This window comes from Seriola dumerili, unplaced genomic scaffold, assembly GCF_002260705.1.
Source record: "Seriola dumerili isolate Sdu_G_001 unplaced genomic scaffold, Sdu_1.0 BDQW01000807.1, whole genome shotgun sequence".
Classification (NCBI taxonomy): domain Eukaryota; kingdom Metazoa; phylum Chordata; class Actinopteri; order Carangiformes; family Carangidae; genus Seriola; species Seriola dumerili.
The window spans coordinates 2,961,278-2,975,702 of NW_019175062.1; the positions used below are offsets into that span (position 1 = coordinate 2,961,278).

At 40.5% G+C, this 14,425-nt stretch overlaps 1 protein-coding gene across 1 annotated transcript in view; it reads left to right on the forward strand.

Annotated features, from left to right (window-relative positions):
• Positions 1-7,181, forward strand: part of LOC111237078 (rho GTPase-activating protein 23-like) — a 59,211-nt gene extending 52,030 nt beyond the window's left edge. Inside the window, exons 18-24 of the mRNA XM_022766036.1 lie at positions 118-191; positions 314-403; positions 498-623; positions 712-756; positions 862-955; positions 3,536-3,567; positions 3,666-7,181. Of these exons, the coding sequence (XP_022621757.1) occupies positions 118-191; positions 314-403; positions 498-623; positions 712-756; positions 862-955; positions 3,536-3,567; positions 3,666-4,667 (1,463 nt within the window). The 3' untranslated portion in view covers positions 4,668-7,181. The remainder of the gene's footprint in view (positions 1-117; positions 192-313; positions 404-497; positions 624-711; positions 757-861; positions 956-3,535; positions 3,568-3,665) is intronic.
• Positions 7,182-14,425: the final 7,244 nt, after the last annotated feature.

Genomic DNA, 14,425 nt, shown 5'->3' on the forward strand with positions numbered 1-14,425 from the left:
AGAAAAAGCTTTCTTTTTCTTCAAAAAGCAGATGTCAACTAAAGATGTTGCATGTTGTTTGCATGTAGAAACTGTACTTAATGCTAAATTAGTCACATGCACATCCTCTGCCAACAGACAAGTACAATGATTTCATTGATGCCAACCGGATAGAAGATGCAGAGGACAGACTGAAGACGATGAAGAAACTGGTAGATGTCAAATGGGCAGCAGAATACAGAGCAATGAATATGTTGGTCCTGGATTCTCTTTATTTCAGTTCGAAATCTTCTTTGCTCCATCCATTTCTTGCTTCTCTTTCTTTATTATCCAGCTCCATGACCTCCCAGATCACTATTACCACACCCTCAAGTTCCTGGTGGGCCATCTCAAAAGGGTGGCAGATCACTCTGAAAAGAATAAGGTAACCTAACCCTCTCTAATTAGCAGTTTGGTTTTTGAATTCAAACACAATTGTGGACAGACATGAAATCATTTTGATACTACTGCATTTTCAGATGGAGCCAAGAAACTTAGCCCTGGTGTTTGGTCCCACTTTGGTGAGGACGTCAGAGGACAACATGACTGACATGGTTACTCACATGCCTGACCGCTACAAAATCGTGGAGACTCTTATCCTGCATGTAAGAACCAGCATCTTTTAGTGCAAGAAATTCCAGGCATGTATTTTGTATTGAGAGTATGTAATACTGTGTTTTGTTGCTCCAACAGTATGACTGGTTCTTCAGTAATGGAGAACTTGATAAGGAAGAGAAGGTATGTTATTTTGGCATATCATGACTACAATTTTTACAATTGTTTGAACTCAGATATCCTCATCTGTGTGTGTGTGTGTGTGTGTTATTATAATATATTATGAAGGCTCCAGAGGATAAGCAGGACATGCAGCCTGTGCCCAACATTGACCATCTGCTGTCCAACATTGGCAGGCCGGGCATGCCAGGAGAGGTATCAGGTGAGGAGGAGTCATAATCCAACATTGGAGTCAATCATGTTCACCATGAGGGATGCTGTTTATCAATCTCATTAACTGATTGCAAGTTCAGGAACAAGACTAGGTCAAAACTTAGTATATGGCTGGTTTCATTCTGGTCATCTCTCTGTGGCCAGTCTCTCGCTGTTTGCCTTGTTCTACTATGCTGTTTCTGCCCTATTTTAAGTAGCTCGTTGTTATGTATCTCGTTTTCAAGAGTTCAAGAGGTTTATATTCTGAGCACATAAATTGAAAGTCAACTAACAACAGGTGAAACAGCTCAAATCCCCAGTTGAGCTGCCTTCTCTCTGCCTCCAGTAAAGTGAATAAGCCCAAGCTGGTTAGACACTGAATGGCCACTGAAATGTTTTGCTTGCATTCATCAGCTAACTGGCTCAGTCTGTGTTAGGCATAGACCTAGTCGGCTGATAGCCGACGTCTCTCCTCTCTCTGCCATTAAAGACGTGTGGCCAAAATGCATTGTGCATGCATTTAAGGTAGAATCACACAAATAATAAGAGACGACATGAATTGAAGTTGATTATGTATTATTTGAACTGTGTGAACAACAAATTGTTAAAAGATGCAGATTGATCGGTCACAAAATAATTACATTCCTGAATGATCTGAGGGACAATTTAGAAACTTCCCACACAACATTCCCATTCCATTCCAGTGTTACATTCTTATACAAGGGAAATATATCACATCCACAGCTAGTAGCAGGCTAAATCACATTTAGTTTAAAAAGCCAACAGCTGATGGTGACTAGTGTTGCAGTAAGTGAGACAATGAGAGTAAGACAGAGAATTAGAGTAAGACAGTAGAAGTTTTTCGACAAACTTCTAAGGAAATCAGAAACAGAGGGAATGATCCAAAATAAATGACTCTCTCCACAACATTCTGGCAAGTACAGAGAGGCAGCTACTGCTGCAGCAAACGTCTCGATCCTTTGTTCCCACTGCCATCAGGCTGTAGAACACCTCAGCCAAAGGAAGTGGACTAATTTAATTATTATTGTTTATTATTAGCTATTATTATTATTATTATTACTAATGAGTTACTGGACACATGGATTTCCCCTAGGGGATAAATAAAGTATATCTAAGTCAATAGTCCTATAGATCGATCTATCTATCTATCTATCTATCTAAAAAGATAGAAAGGACAGATTACACGCCATTACATTGTAAGGTGCAATCCACAGTCCTGATGCAGTGCTTTTGTTTTTGAAATTGTTGTGTGCAGCTCCCATTGATGATAGAGGTTGGTTAAATCTTTACCACTAAGACCTTCCTTTATTGTAGTTGGACTAATCTGAAACTGCTGTTTACCAGGTGACAGGAACTAAGGGTTTGTGTCAAACTAACCTTTGCAAATAGTGTGAATCTTAGTAAAACTAGCAGAATTCACAATTCTCCCATTACTTGTGTGATCCTGTCATGAATCCACATGTAGTGAGCAGAGAGATAAGCGGCTGACTGGGCCTCCCTGTAGGTCCTTGTAGTAAAAAATTAACACAATCATCTCTGTACATTGAATGAACCGGAAACAACCCAGACTTTCCGAATGGACTTTACTGGAAAATATTATCTTAAGCACATGTATCTCTTATGCATGCTATATTTCAAGTTAGTTAGAGTAAATAAACAATAGCAGTGATAGCCATGTGCAACTTATGGATACTGTTTGATGCACACTGACCTTTTTAAAGAGAAAGCGGAAAACCTACAAGAATGTCTGGGTCTTATGGGAAAGGTTCTTTCTGTTTCTGTAGGCCACATGTATGACCTGACTTGAAAGCATTTCTTGATCGTTCATATTTATCTTAAACATAGGAAACATAGGAAACAGTCTGTATTACAGCTCAGGGAAAAGAGCCTGGCCTGCTAATTAAAACCCCTAATCCTTAACTAAACCCTAACTAACTAACTAACTAACTAACTAACTAACTAACTAACTTTCACATTCTGTATTTCTAATGCTACAAGAAACTCAGCATCTCTCCGTCCCAGTAGATCTCTGTACTATTTTCCCAGCTGTTATGTTTCTGACTGTGAATACTCATGACTTTTTCTCAATTTATCTTTCTTTCTGGACCTTTCTGCACTTATTTCCTCTAGTTGAGACAGTGGATCAGCCTCTTCGGTAGGAACAGGTCTTCTTGTTTTTTTGTATTTGGTGCTTCTATTGACTTTTTATTTTTTTATTTATTTATTTTTTAAATATTGTTATATATTGGATTCTATTGGATTGGATTAAGCCATTCATTTTCTTTCCATCAGTCTTAGTTTTCACCAGTGACCATAACCCTGCTGCCTTGCTAATGTTACAGGCAAATTCAAGCATTTTTTGCTACTGAAAGTGTATAAAACAGTTGCAGTTGTTTTCCTGATTTTAAAGACAATTCCTCAGATAATGAGCCTAGAGTTCTCCTGGAAGGTTGCAGTACTGGTAGTGTGTGCTGTGATTAGCTAGATATCATACCTTTGTATCACTCTGAACACCACCCCTTGTTCAAGATGGCATGGCTCAAATTCACGTCATATTCTTTTCCAATAGATTCAACCACCAGTGATTCACTTAAGTCAAAGGTAAGGTCACTTGTACTTTAAATCTGGGAATATGATCACGGATTATGAAACATGAAGTATAGAGTTACCATTATTTGACTGGGATTTCAACCTTTCAGCTTTCTTCAGGCTCCAAGAAAGACCTGAATGCCAGGGACTTCCTACCCAAGTCCATCATCTCTGCTGTGACCCGCAAACGTAAAAAATGCCTTAGTACCCTCTTGCCAGGCAGCAGCGCTGACGAGGACTCCGAGCATGAGCCAGTCAAGGCCAGCAACTATGGGGCAGGAGAAGGAGGGGAAGGAGAAGAGGAAGAGTATAGAGGGGAGGAAGAGGAAGTCAAAGGAGAAAATATTATCCCAAAAAAAGAAAAATGGGATGAAAAGGGAAATGGGGTGAAAGATGGAGAGACCACAGAGGGAAGTGATTCATTGATCGGAGGAGAGGAGGCTGTAAAGGATGAAGGGAAGGGAACAAACAATGGCACAAAAAAGGAGAGCAGGCAGAGAGTGACCTCGCCAGGAACTGCACTGCAGCTTCGCCCAAACAATTTTCTCTACTCACACCATCAAATCCATGCCACATACCCAAGACCCGCACCTGTGATTAATCCTCTTTCCCACTTGAGACCTGACAATCTAGCAAGAGGGAGCCCCACTGTCCCTTTCTGGATCTCCCCCACCAAGCTTCCCAGCCTCTATCAGGCCTCCAGATTAAACGGGACCCAGCAGCCAGACCTGAACCAACCTGTACCAGTCCGCTACAGGAAGACCAGAGGTGGGAGGACAAGGGCTATGTCCATGAATCTGGACCTTGAGCTAGGCAGGAAGGAGGACAGAATCAGAGGGGGAAGAGCAGAGAGGGTGGAAGTGATCAGAGTCATTGAGCCAGCACCAGGTCAGCATGGGTGTGTTGGGGTTTCTCAGGGATCAATTGTAGGCCCTAACTCAATTCAGCAAATAGATCCCCTCCCTTGTCTTGTCCAGAGGGCTCCCCCTTTCTCCTCCTCTTCCTCAGGATGGATAGACCAAAGCTCCCCAGGATCTTCTACTGTGAGGAGATCAACCCTGGACCCACGGGATAAGATGCGTGTGTGGCGTCGTCATACAGTGGTAGTTTAACCTGACTGCGTCATCTACTAATGCAGTACTTGCCGTTTACTCACTAACACTGGATCACCTGTGTCACTGTTTCTAAAGCCAAGTGTCCATCATGTTATTTGGGGGATCTCAGTTGTCTCAAGACTCTTGCCTCATGGATTTTTATTTACAGTACAGTTGGAGATGTGATCCCTCTGTAAAGGAATTCTTTGACAGTGTCTTTCTGAAAAGAAACATTCTGCTGTTCAATTGCATTTGAATTTATTAATTTTTAATCCTTTACTCATGACGTCAAAACTCAAACAACATACATAAAGTCCTTCTTTATACTGCAAGTGTTGCTGGAGTTTTGACCTCATTAGACTTTTTCCTTACACCTTTTTCCACTTTGGAAGTAGGTGAGTTGTGCCAGAAACCTGTACTTTGCTTCTACACTAATCCTTTACCTACAGATTGGCTGTTGATGTAATCATCCATGTCCTTATACACCGTGCAAAGAACATGGGTTGAATACTGGGAATTGAGATTCTGGTATTTCCTCTGGCATTCTCACCAGAAAGACCACTTTTCCAAGGACCCTAGAATTTAGAATTAAGGCACAGTCACACAAGAAAGTGGCACAGTGAAGTTCATCCCAATTCCTTACTACTAATACTAAAAGCTTGGTGGCATATTGTGTTCTCGCAAGACCTAGTTGGTGAACTAACTGGCTAACCACCTGGAAACATGCCAACCATAGTCAGTCACAATAGTTCCCTGTACAAGGTAGCATGTTAAATGACTGTTAGCTTGATAGCGACAGGACATTATGTTCACATAGTTTATAACCATCTACAAACCATTACTCCTCTGTATTGCATTTTACTAGGTTTATCAAAAAAACTACAATAGCTTCCACTATTCTGGACTTTCAAAGTGATAACTTTCAAAATGGTTTGCTATTAGTCTGTGGTGTTAAGTTTAAGTACTTTGTAATAGTCTGAAGGTAGTTTGTAGATTTACTTCACTCCAATGAGTGAATTCACTGCGATCCACCAGCGAATTGCAACATTCCCATTCAAGTAAATGATGATAGATGATAGATTTTGCTGCAAAAGTCAAGCGATTTTAAATGGTGGTGTGTCTGTGCCTTTACGGCAGTATAACTGGTTATACTTTTCACCAAAAATGGTTTCATCACCTGCATATCAAAAGAGAGTTGTACGGTAAGTTGCAAAGCAGTGTTCAAAAGAGGGAACATAAATGCAAAAGATCATCCCCAAAAATATGTCCAAGAGCAATGCACCAGAATCCATTAGAACAACATGCTTTAATGGCTGCATCACAGCATTTTCTGCTTCTATATATCCTCCTCAGGTCAGTTCTATGAAGATGGTCAGACATTCCTCTATAACCACTAACTCTTACTTAATACTGGAAATAGGATAATTTTGGGGAAAAAAACAAACAAAGAATCAAACCATGGTATGGAGGGTTGGCTTTGGTTTTCCGTTCAAAAGGTGTATTCTATTTGTGAATTAAGAGAGAAAGCAAGTCATATTACATATTTGAATCGAACTCCAGAGTGCAGCTGCTGCTGTTCCAGCAAACCTTCACCAGCAAACAATTCAGCAAAGTCATCATTGGCCATGTTTTTCATTTCCAACCTACAATTATGCTGTACATACAGAATGTTGTGGTCTCCCCCAACTAGTTTTCACTAATTATGTCACTGATGGTATCCACATGGGCAAACATCACATTGCACACTTCTCAGCCCTTTACAAGCTCTTCCCAATCTTCCAGTGGATCTACAGGGATCTTCAGTGTTCCATGGGAGCAAAACAAACTCACTCGCTCTCTGGACAATGTGACTTGGGCATCATGCCAGAGCTTTCATGGTTCTAACACACGGCTTGCATGAGGTCAATGACATAAAAATATGCAAAGTGATCAACACACGCCTGTTGTACTTTTCTGTATGTGTGTGTTTGGAGAGACAGGCCAGAGGTTACTGATGCCTGTTTCATCAAAGGAACAAAGTGTTTGAGGCAGCTATGTGAAGTCATGCCAAAATTCTTTTTTTTTCCTATTTGGGTAATTGTACATTATGAACAGTATGGAGGCAAAGTGAGCTTCAGTGTTACTCCAGCTGATACATTATATCAGTGTTATAAAGATAGCATTGCCATGGGAGCAGATGAAAGTGAGCAAATAACCTCTTGAAATCCAAGACCAGAGTCTTACTTAAGTGATATTCTTGCATTTTTCCTTTTCACATTGTCAGTGTGCTCCTTCCCAGAACTGTAGAGTCTGAAAAAACAAAATGGAGCTGAACCTAAATGTCATGCCAACCACTGTCGTCCAGCCAGACTCCATGTTGGTCTTAATCATATCTAAATTCAGTCTTCTCAGTCCTTCTCTCTAACTGTGCCCTTGTGCATGTACTTTATGTATGTGTGTGACTGTGTGGACCAATTTTTGTAACAGCTGTACAAAGCCTTGTTAAGTTAACCTGTGTATATAAATATTATACATAATATATTAAATTATTTGTTTTGGAAATGCATTTCATGTATTTATTTTTATCTAAAAGGTATAAATGAGTTCAAAAGAGTTTCACAGTGATGTGGTACCACAGTATATGCAGATGAGGCAGTAATGAGACTGAACTCTTTAAGAATAATGATCTGCATTGGTTGTACCTCTGCCAACCACATCAACTATAAAAATCAGCCTGCAAACTAATATTTACCTTCAGCTGTTGACAGGAATTCATAATTTTAAAGCGGCATTCTGCAGACTTTATACGGAAAGCTAAGTGTAAGTTCAGCCTGTAAAATCAGCTTCATGATGTCATCAGATATCAGGGTTACCTCAGCTTGGCTATGAAAAAATTAGCATTAACCTGACAGAGAGTGCCTAATGAAAGACACTATCCAATTGCATAATGGAAAATGTGAGATGTAGTATTCTTGGCACTTGACTCATACTAGGGACGCTGCTTTGACTTAGATCATTCTTTTCATTTTCTTCTCTTCTGGAGAATTGCTTTTCCTGACCATCGCGTTTAATTAGGTGGCTGTTTTAACCTAATTCAATGTAAAATTTGATATTAGTTATGTCAAACATATTTGATGAGGGCAGCAGCCCATCAATCTGAACTCAACAACCCATAATGACAAAGTGAAAACAATTTTTACAAATTCATTAAAAATGAAAAACTGAAATCTCTAACAAAAGTATTCAGACCTTTTGCCATGGCTCCAAACTGTGTTTAGGTGCTTACTGTTTGGTTTAATTATTTTGAGATGTATACAGATTATAATTTGATTGGCACACACCTGTGTATATACAGTGGCAAGAATCTAAGTCATCTGAGTCAAAAATGTAAACAAACAGAGGGGCCCTAAACTAATATAACACAAACAATTATATAATTTTTGTCTTTATTGAACACAGCCATTAAACATTCACATTGCTGGTGGAAAAGTTAAGTGAACCCTTGCATTTAATAACTGGTTGAACCTCATTAGGCACCAATAACCTCAAACCAGCTCTTCCAGTAGCAACTGATCAGACCTGCTCAATGTTCAGGTGGCATTTTGGACCTAAAATTGTGGACTGGTGAAGATCTAAACTCTTTGAGGTGACTTTTTAATCCTTTCAGATTTATGCAAATCAACAATTCTTGAGCTCTTTTTTTTTTCTTCTTGTCCACATCAGCAGGCGCTTCTTGTGAACAGAAAATTCAAAATGTTTGTGTTTATTATGAGCCAAACTGTCTCCAACCTGCACCTCCAATCTTGTTTCACTGATTGGACTCCAGGTTTGATAACTCCTGACTCCAGTTAGCTTTTGTTGATGCCATTAGCTGAGGGGTTCACATACTTTTTCCAACCTACACTGTGATAGTTTCAATGATATTTTCAATATGCAGAAGGACAAAACAATGATTTGTGTGTTATTAGCTAAAATAGTTTGTGTTTCTTCATAATTGTAACTTGAATGAAGATCTGACCATAATTAAGGTTCACTTTATACATAAAAAAGGTAATTCCAAAGGGTTCACTTTTTCTTGCCACTGTAAAGTCCCACAATTCACTCTGTATATCAGGACAAAACCCAAGGCATGAAGTCCAAGGAACTCTCTGTTGACCTCTGTGATAAAACTGTGGTTAAGCAAAGATAAGGTCTGAGTGTTCCCAGGAGCACAGTGGCCTCAAAAACTCTGAAATGGAAGACGTTTGGAACCACAAGGACTCTCTTGGCTGTCAGGCCAAACTTAGTAACCAGTAACGAAGGGCCTTGGTCAGGGTTGTGACCAAGAACCCAAAGGTCACTGTAAAAGAGCTTCAGAAGTCCTCTGGAGAGATGGAGAACCTGCTGGAAGGATGACCATCTCAGCAGAACTCCATCAATCAGACCTTTATAGTAAAGTGGATAGACAGAAGCCATTTTGAGTAAAAGACATAGCAGCCAGCTGCAGTTTGTCAAACAGCATTTAAAGGACTCTGAGAGTTTGATGAAAAAGATTCTCTCTGATGAGACAAAAACTGAACATTGGGAAGAACTCCAAACACTATGTCTGGTGAACACCAGGCACTGCTCATCACCCGGTTAACATGGTAGAGGCAGCATCACGCTATGGGGGACTTTGCAGCAGCACCAGCAGGGACAGGTTAAGGGTCTGAATTTTTTGTAAGTAATAGATTTCAGATTTGTAATCTTGATGAGATTTCTTCCTATAAAACTAGAGCCCTTTATGTTAAAATTCCCAACTACTACCACAGACTTGAAACAGTACCACCTTCTAGTAAATATACATTTTTAATTTGACCTCATGCTTCAGTTTTATACTTGAGTGTTCACCAAGAAATCAGTTCATAATCTAGTAACATTGTTTTCAATTGCATTTGTCATCTCAGTGTACTTCAGTGACTGTTTACATCTGGGGCCCTATCGTACACCCAGCGCAAAGCCTAACGCAAGTGTCTTTACTAGTTTAAGACTGACTCAGTTGTCATTTTCCCCCAGTGCCCCCGTTTTTTAAATAGCAAATACACCTGTGCCCATCTGTACACCATGGGTATGTTAGTTGTAAAATGAGGTGTGGTCAGGCACATTGCAATCTTGAGACAGTGGAAAGTGAATAATTGACCAACAAACAAAACATGGTGCTCTAGTTTAACAATCCAAAGCGCATGGTGCGAGTGCATTTAGGGCGTCCATGTCACATTTGCTATTTTAATGGTGGAAAAAACAGTCTCTGCACCAGGCGCATCGTTTCAAAGGGTTGTACTTAATCTCTTAATTATCCATGGGAGTGTTTTAGGCGTCATCACAGTGCCATCTCCCATTCCCTTTAAAAGCCGGGTGCGCTTGCACCTTGGCGTATTGCTATTATAATGCCGCAGTGTTTCACACAAAGTCAGATTCTGTCAGCTCTACAGTGAATAAATCTTCAGTTTGTTATGAAACTGTGGTGGACAAATTTAGGTGATGAATAAATGCTTCTCTGCAGAGCCTCCTGAAAGAGGCTTAAACATGAAAATGTTACACAACACACAACATGTCACAAATAAGCTTCGACCTTCTGAGGCTGTATTATAATGTTCATCTGCCTTATCCCAGCATCTCAGAGAATTTTCAGCTCACTCTGCTTGTAACAGGCAGAGCCAGCCCGGTTGGTAATCCCGTTGGCCTGCTTTCCTCTTCCACCTTGGGGGACAGGGTTAAGCTATGCACGCTAATTATAGGGGACTCCATTACCAGCAATGTTAAACTAGCTTCACCAGCCTGCGTTTACTGCCTACCTGGGGCTAGAGCCTCTGACATTAAGGCTAATCTTAGGGTGCTGCCATCATACAGGAGAAACAGGGTACCCAGGCACACTCCACCACTAGCTCCCACTACAACCACGTAGTTATTCATGTCGGCACCAATGAAATATGGATAAAGCAGTCAGAGGTCACAAAATCTAGCCTGGCTAGGATGTTTGAGTTTGCCAGAAAGATGAGTCAGCATCGATTAACTGTCTCTGGTCCATTACCCATGCAGGGTAGCCTACTACTGATGAGGTTTCCAGCAGGCTTCTGTCTCTGAACCACTGACTGGCCCGTCACTGTAGAGAGCAGGGATATAGTTTTGTAGATAACTGGCCTTTCTGGGGCCTTAATCCTACCGGAAAAGGCACTGCTGTTTTGTCCAGTAATACAGACAGGTGTTTACAGCAGGTTTGACACTAGAGACGTAGTGCCTAGCAGGTTGCAGGTGATTACAGAGCCTGCTAGTGTTATAGGCGGTTTTGGAGTCCACTAGTCTAGAATCTAGCCTAGGGAGGAAAATCTCGATAGTTTAGACTATCTGCCTAATAGCTAAATTTATAATATTGAGACTGTACTACTCATAAGTTTCTTAAACATGCAAATCCCCACACATTGGACACCATTCCTATAACCTGTGGAAATGAAGTGCCTCACAACACATCTGACACATTTCTCCAAAACAAAATCACTACTGTATCCTCAAACTGTCACATGCACAGGCCCTCTAAATTTTTCCTTAGAAATAAGATAAAAAGATGTCTTATTCCTATCAAGGCCTCTTCTATCAGAAGCCTTACGGACCCTCAAATTTGGTTTCCTGATCATTGGATCATTTTTATTAATGACTAATAAATGACTTGATTCTTGAGCATAAACTGGATATGATTGGTCTCTGTGAAACATGGCTTAAACCAAATGTTATCCTTCCTATTACTGAAGCTTTCCCACCTGATTATAATAATGCACATGCTGCTAGAGCCACTACGCAAGGTGGGTGTGTGGCTTTAATCTATAAATCAGATTTCACACTGACGACTAAACGGGAAGTGACCTTTAACTCTTTCGAGGCTCTTATATTAAGTCATGTAATGTGAGGACAGGCTAGTGTTCCTTTAAACTTATCAAGTTTAAAGGAACACTAGCCTGTCCTCACATTACCAGCTCAAATGTATTTACCATACGACACATTGGTCCAGCAACTGTAGCTACTCTTAGTGAGAAACTACCGGAGGCCCTTGCTCCATTCACCATAGCAACTCGCTCACAAAATTTGTACTAGTAAATTAAACACAGCTCTGTCTAGCGCCTTGGACTCAGTTGCTCCTCTCACCACTAGACAGTTAAAGAGGTCTAGACCATGGTTTACTGAGAAAACAGCACTGGAGCAGGCCTGCATTGGAGCGTAAATGGCACAAATCAAAATCTGAAGCACTCTAGTGCTCTGTGGCACAAGTGTGTTTTAAAATACAAATGTGCTCTCTCCACTGCTAGAGCAGCCTGCTTCTCTCAGTGAATCAGTAACAATAAACACAATCATAGATTTCATTTTGACACTGTAGCTTCACTCACTTAGCAGCAGCCATCTCTTAGCTACTCGTCCTTTACAGCCCATGACCTTCTAGAATTTTTCAGTTATAAAATAGAAAAGATTAAACATAAAATCACCTCTTCTTCTCCAGCTTCTACAGAACCAGCAGAGCATTACATTGAGTCCCTGTACTTCTCCTTCAACAAATTTTGAGACTGTCTCTTAAAGCGCTGTCTAAGCTGGTGTTGGTGTTGTCTTCATTCTGGCAGGACAGAGAAGCAGCTACAGAAGTAAATATCTCATCTCACTGCATTGCAGAACAGAGAGGTTCAGGAGATCCTTTGTTCATCAGGCTATACAACACCTCAGCCAAAGGAAGTGGACAAATCTAATTATTGTTGTTTATTTATTATTAATTGTTTTTATTATTATCATTATTATTATCAACAATGAGCTAATGGACACATGAATTCCCTTTAGGGGGTAAATAAAGTATATATCTATCTATCTATCTATCTATCTAAACCCACCACCTGTCTACTGGACCCTCTACCAGCTAAGCTCTCCAAAGACCTCTGGCCTATCTTGGGGCCTTCAGTGCTGAACATTAGTAAGTTATCACTGACTTCTGGCATTGTTCCTAGTAGCTTTAAGACAAACTGGATGTCTCATAATTTTGTTGCTCCTAAATTCAGACAAAACTGAGATGCTGGTCGTTGGCCTGACCCGACATAGACACCAGTTTGATCAAGTAACAATAACTCTTGATAACTGTGATTTCTCATAGTCTGACAGCCAAAAATCTGGGTGTTACTTTCAATTCTTCCGTCTCCTTTGATCAGCATATTAAAGATATCACCAAGACTGCCTTTTTTCATCTACGTTACATTGCTAGGATTCAGTCTTTTCTGTCTACGACTGATGCTGAAATGTTAATTCATGCTTTTGTTTCATCAAGACTTGATTATTGTAACGTTTTGTCTTCTGGCCTGCCTGTATTAAAAGTTTTCAAATATAGTTCAGAATGCTGCAGCTAGAATTTTTACTAAATCCAGAAAATTTTACCATATTACACCGATTTTAGCCTCCCTTCACTGGCTTCCTGTCCATATCAGATCAGACTTTAGGTGCTTTTGATGGCATATAAGGTTCTAAATGGACTTGCTCCATCATACCCATCTGTTCTGCTTAAACCTTATACTCCATCTTGTGCTCTCCGTTCCCAGAATTTAGGGCTCTTGTCTGCTGGCTGCAGAGCCTTTTCCTATTGATCCCCTCTGCTCTGGAACAACCTCCCTGTGATATTAGACTGTCTGACTCCATTCAGACTTTCAAATCTAAACTTAAAAAGGTATTTTTATGCCCTAACTTTCAGTTGGCTTCTTATTCTTTTTTTAGTATATATTTTTTTGGGCTTTTTATGCCTTTATTCGATAGTGCAGTAGAGAGAGACAGGAAATGGGGGGCAGAGAGAGAGGGAATGACATGTAGCAACTGCAGCGAGGACTGTAGCCTCTACACATGGGGCGCCTGCTTAGACCACTACGCCACACGACGCCCCAGTTGGCTTCTTATTCTTTTACAAACTTAGGCTTTGTACCCATCCTACCACCTGTGGGTGGGCCTCAGTCTCAATAAATCAGTAAACTCAATACAGTATAGTCCAGGTTGTGACAAGATCACTGTAAACTTTCTGAAAACCACTGCATCATTCTAACCATTTGTTTTTTTCCCTCAAGCACATGAGTGCCCAGGCTGTGTGCCTCTCTCTCCCTTCTCCTTCATCTCTGGATCTGCAACTGCAAACCATCTACTCCCCCCACGATCCTGCTGCTAAACCTGCTAAAATTTACTACAATTAATAATGATAATTATTAATGTTATTAGCTGTCATTACTATTTTTATCAGTAGAAGCACTACTATTCTTTTCCTCTGTGCTCTCTCTTGCTCTCTCTCTCTCTCTCCCAACCCAACCGGTCGAGGCAGATGGCCGCCCACCCTGAATCCGGTTCTGCTCAAGGTTTCTACCTCTTAAAAGGAAGTTTTTCCTTGCCACTGTCACCTAGCGCTTTCTCTTGGTGGGAATTGTTGGGTCTCTGTAAATAATATTACAAAGAGAAGGTCTAGACCTGCTCTATTTGGAAAGTGCCTTGAGATAACTTATGTTGTAAATTGGCGCTATACAAATGAAAAAGATGAAAAAGATGGAGAACCTGCTGGAAGGATGACCATCTCAGCAGAACTCCATCAATCAGACCTTTATAGTAAAGTGGATAGACAGAAGCCATTTTGAGTAAAAGACATAGCAGCCAGAGCAATGGAAACACCATTTCAATTTAAGACTTGGATTTAAGTTAATGGAACCACTGACAAACAACCTGAGCTCAAGAGTCAGAACTCAGAGACTACAAATGAAATGATAAGTGTAGCCACAGAGTTCCCA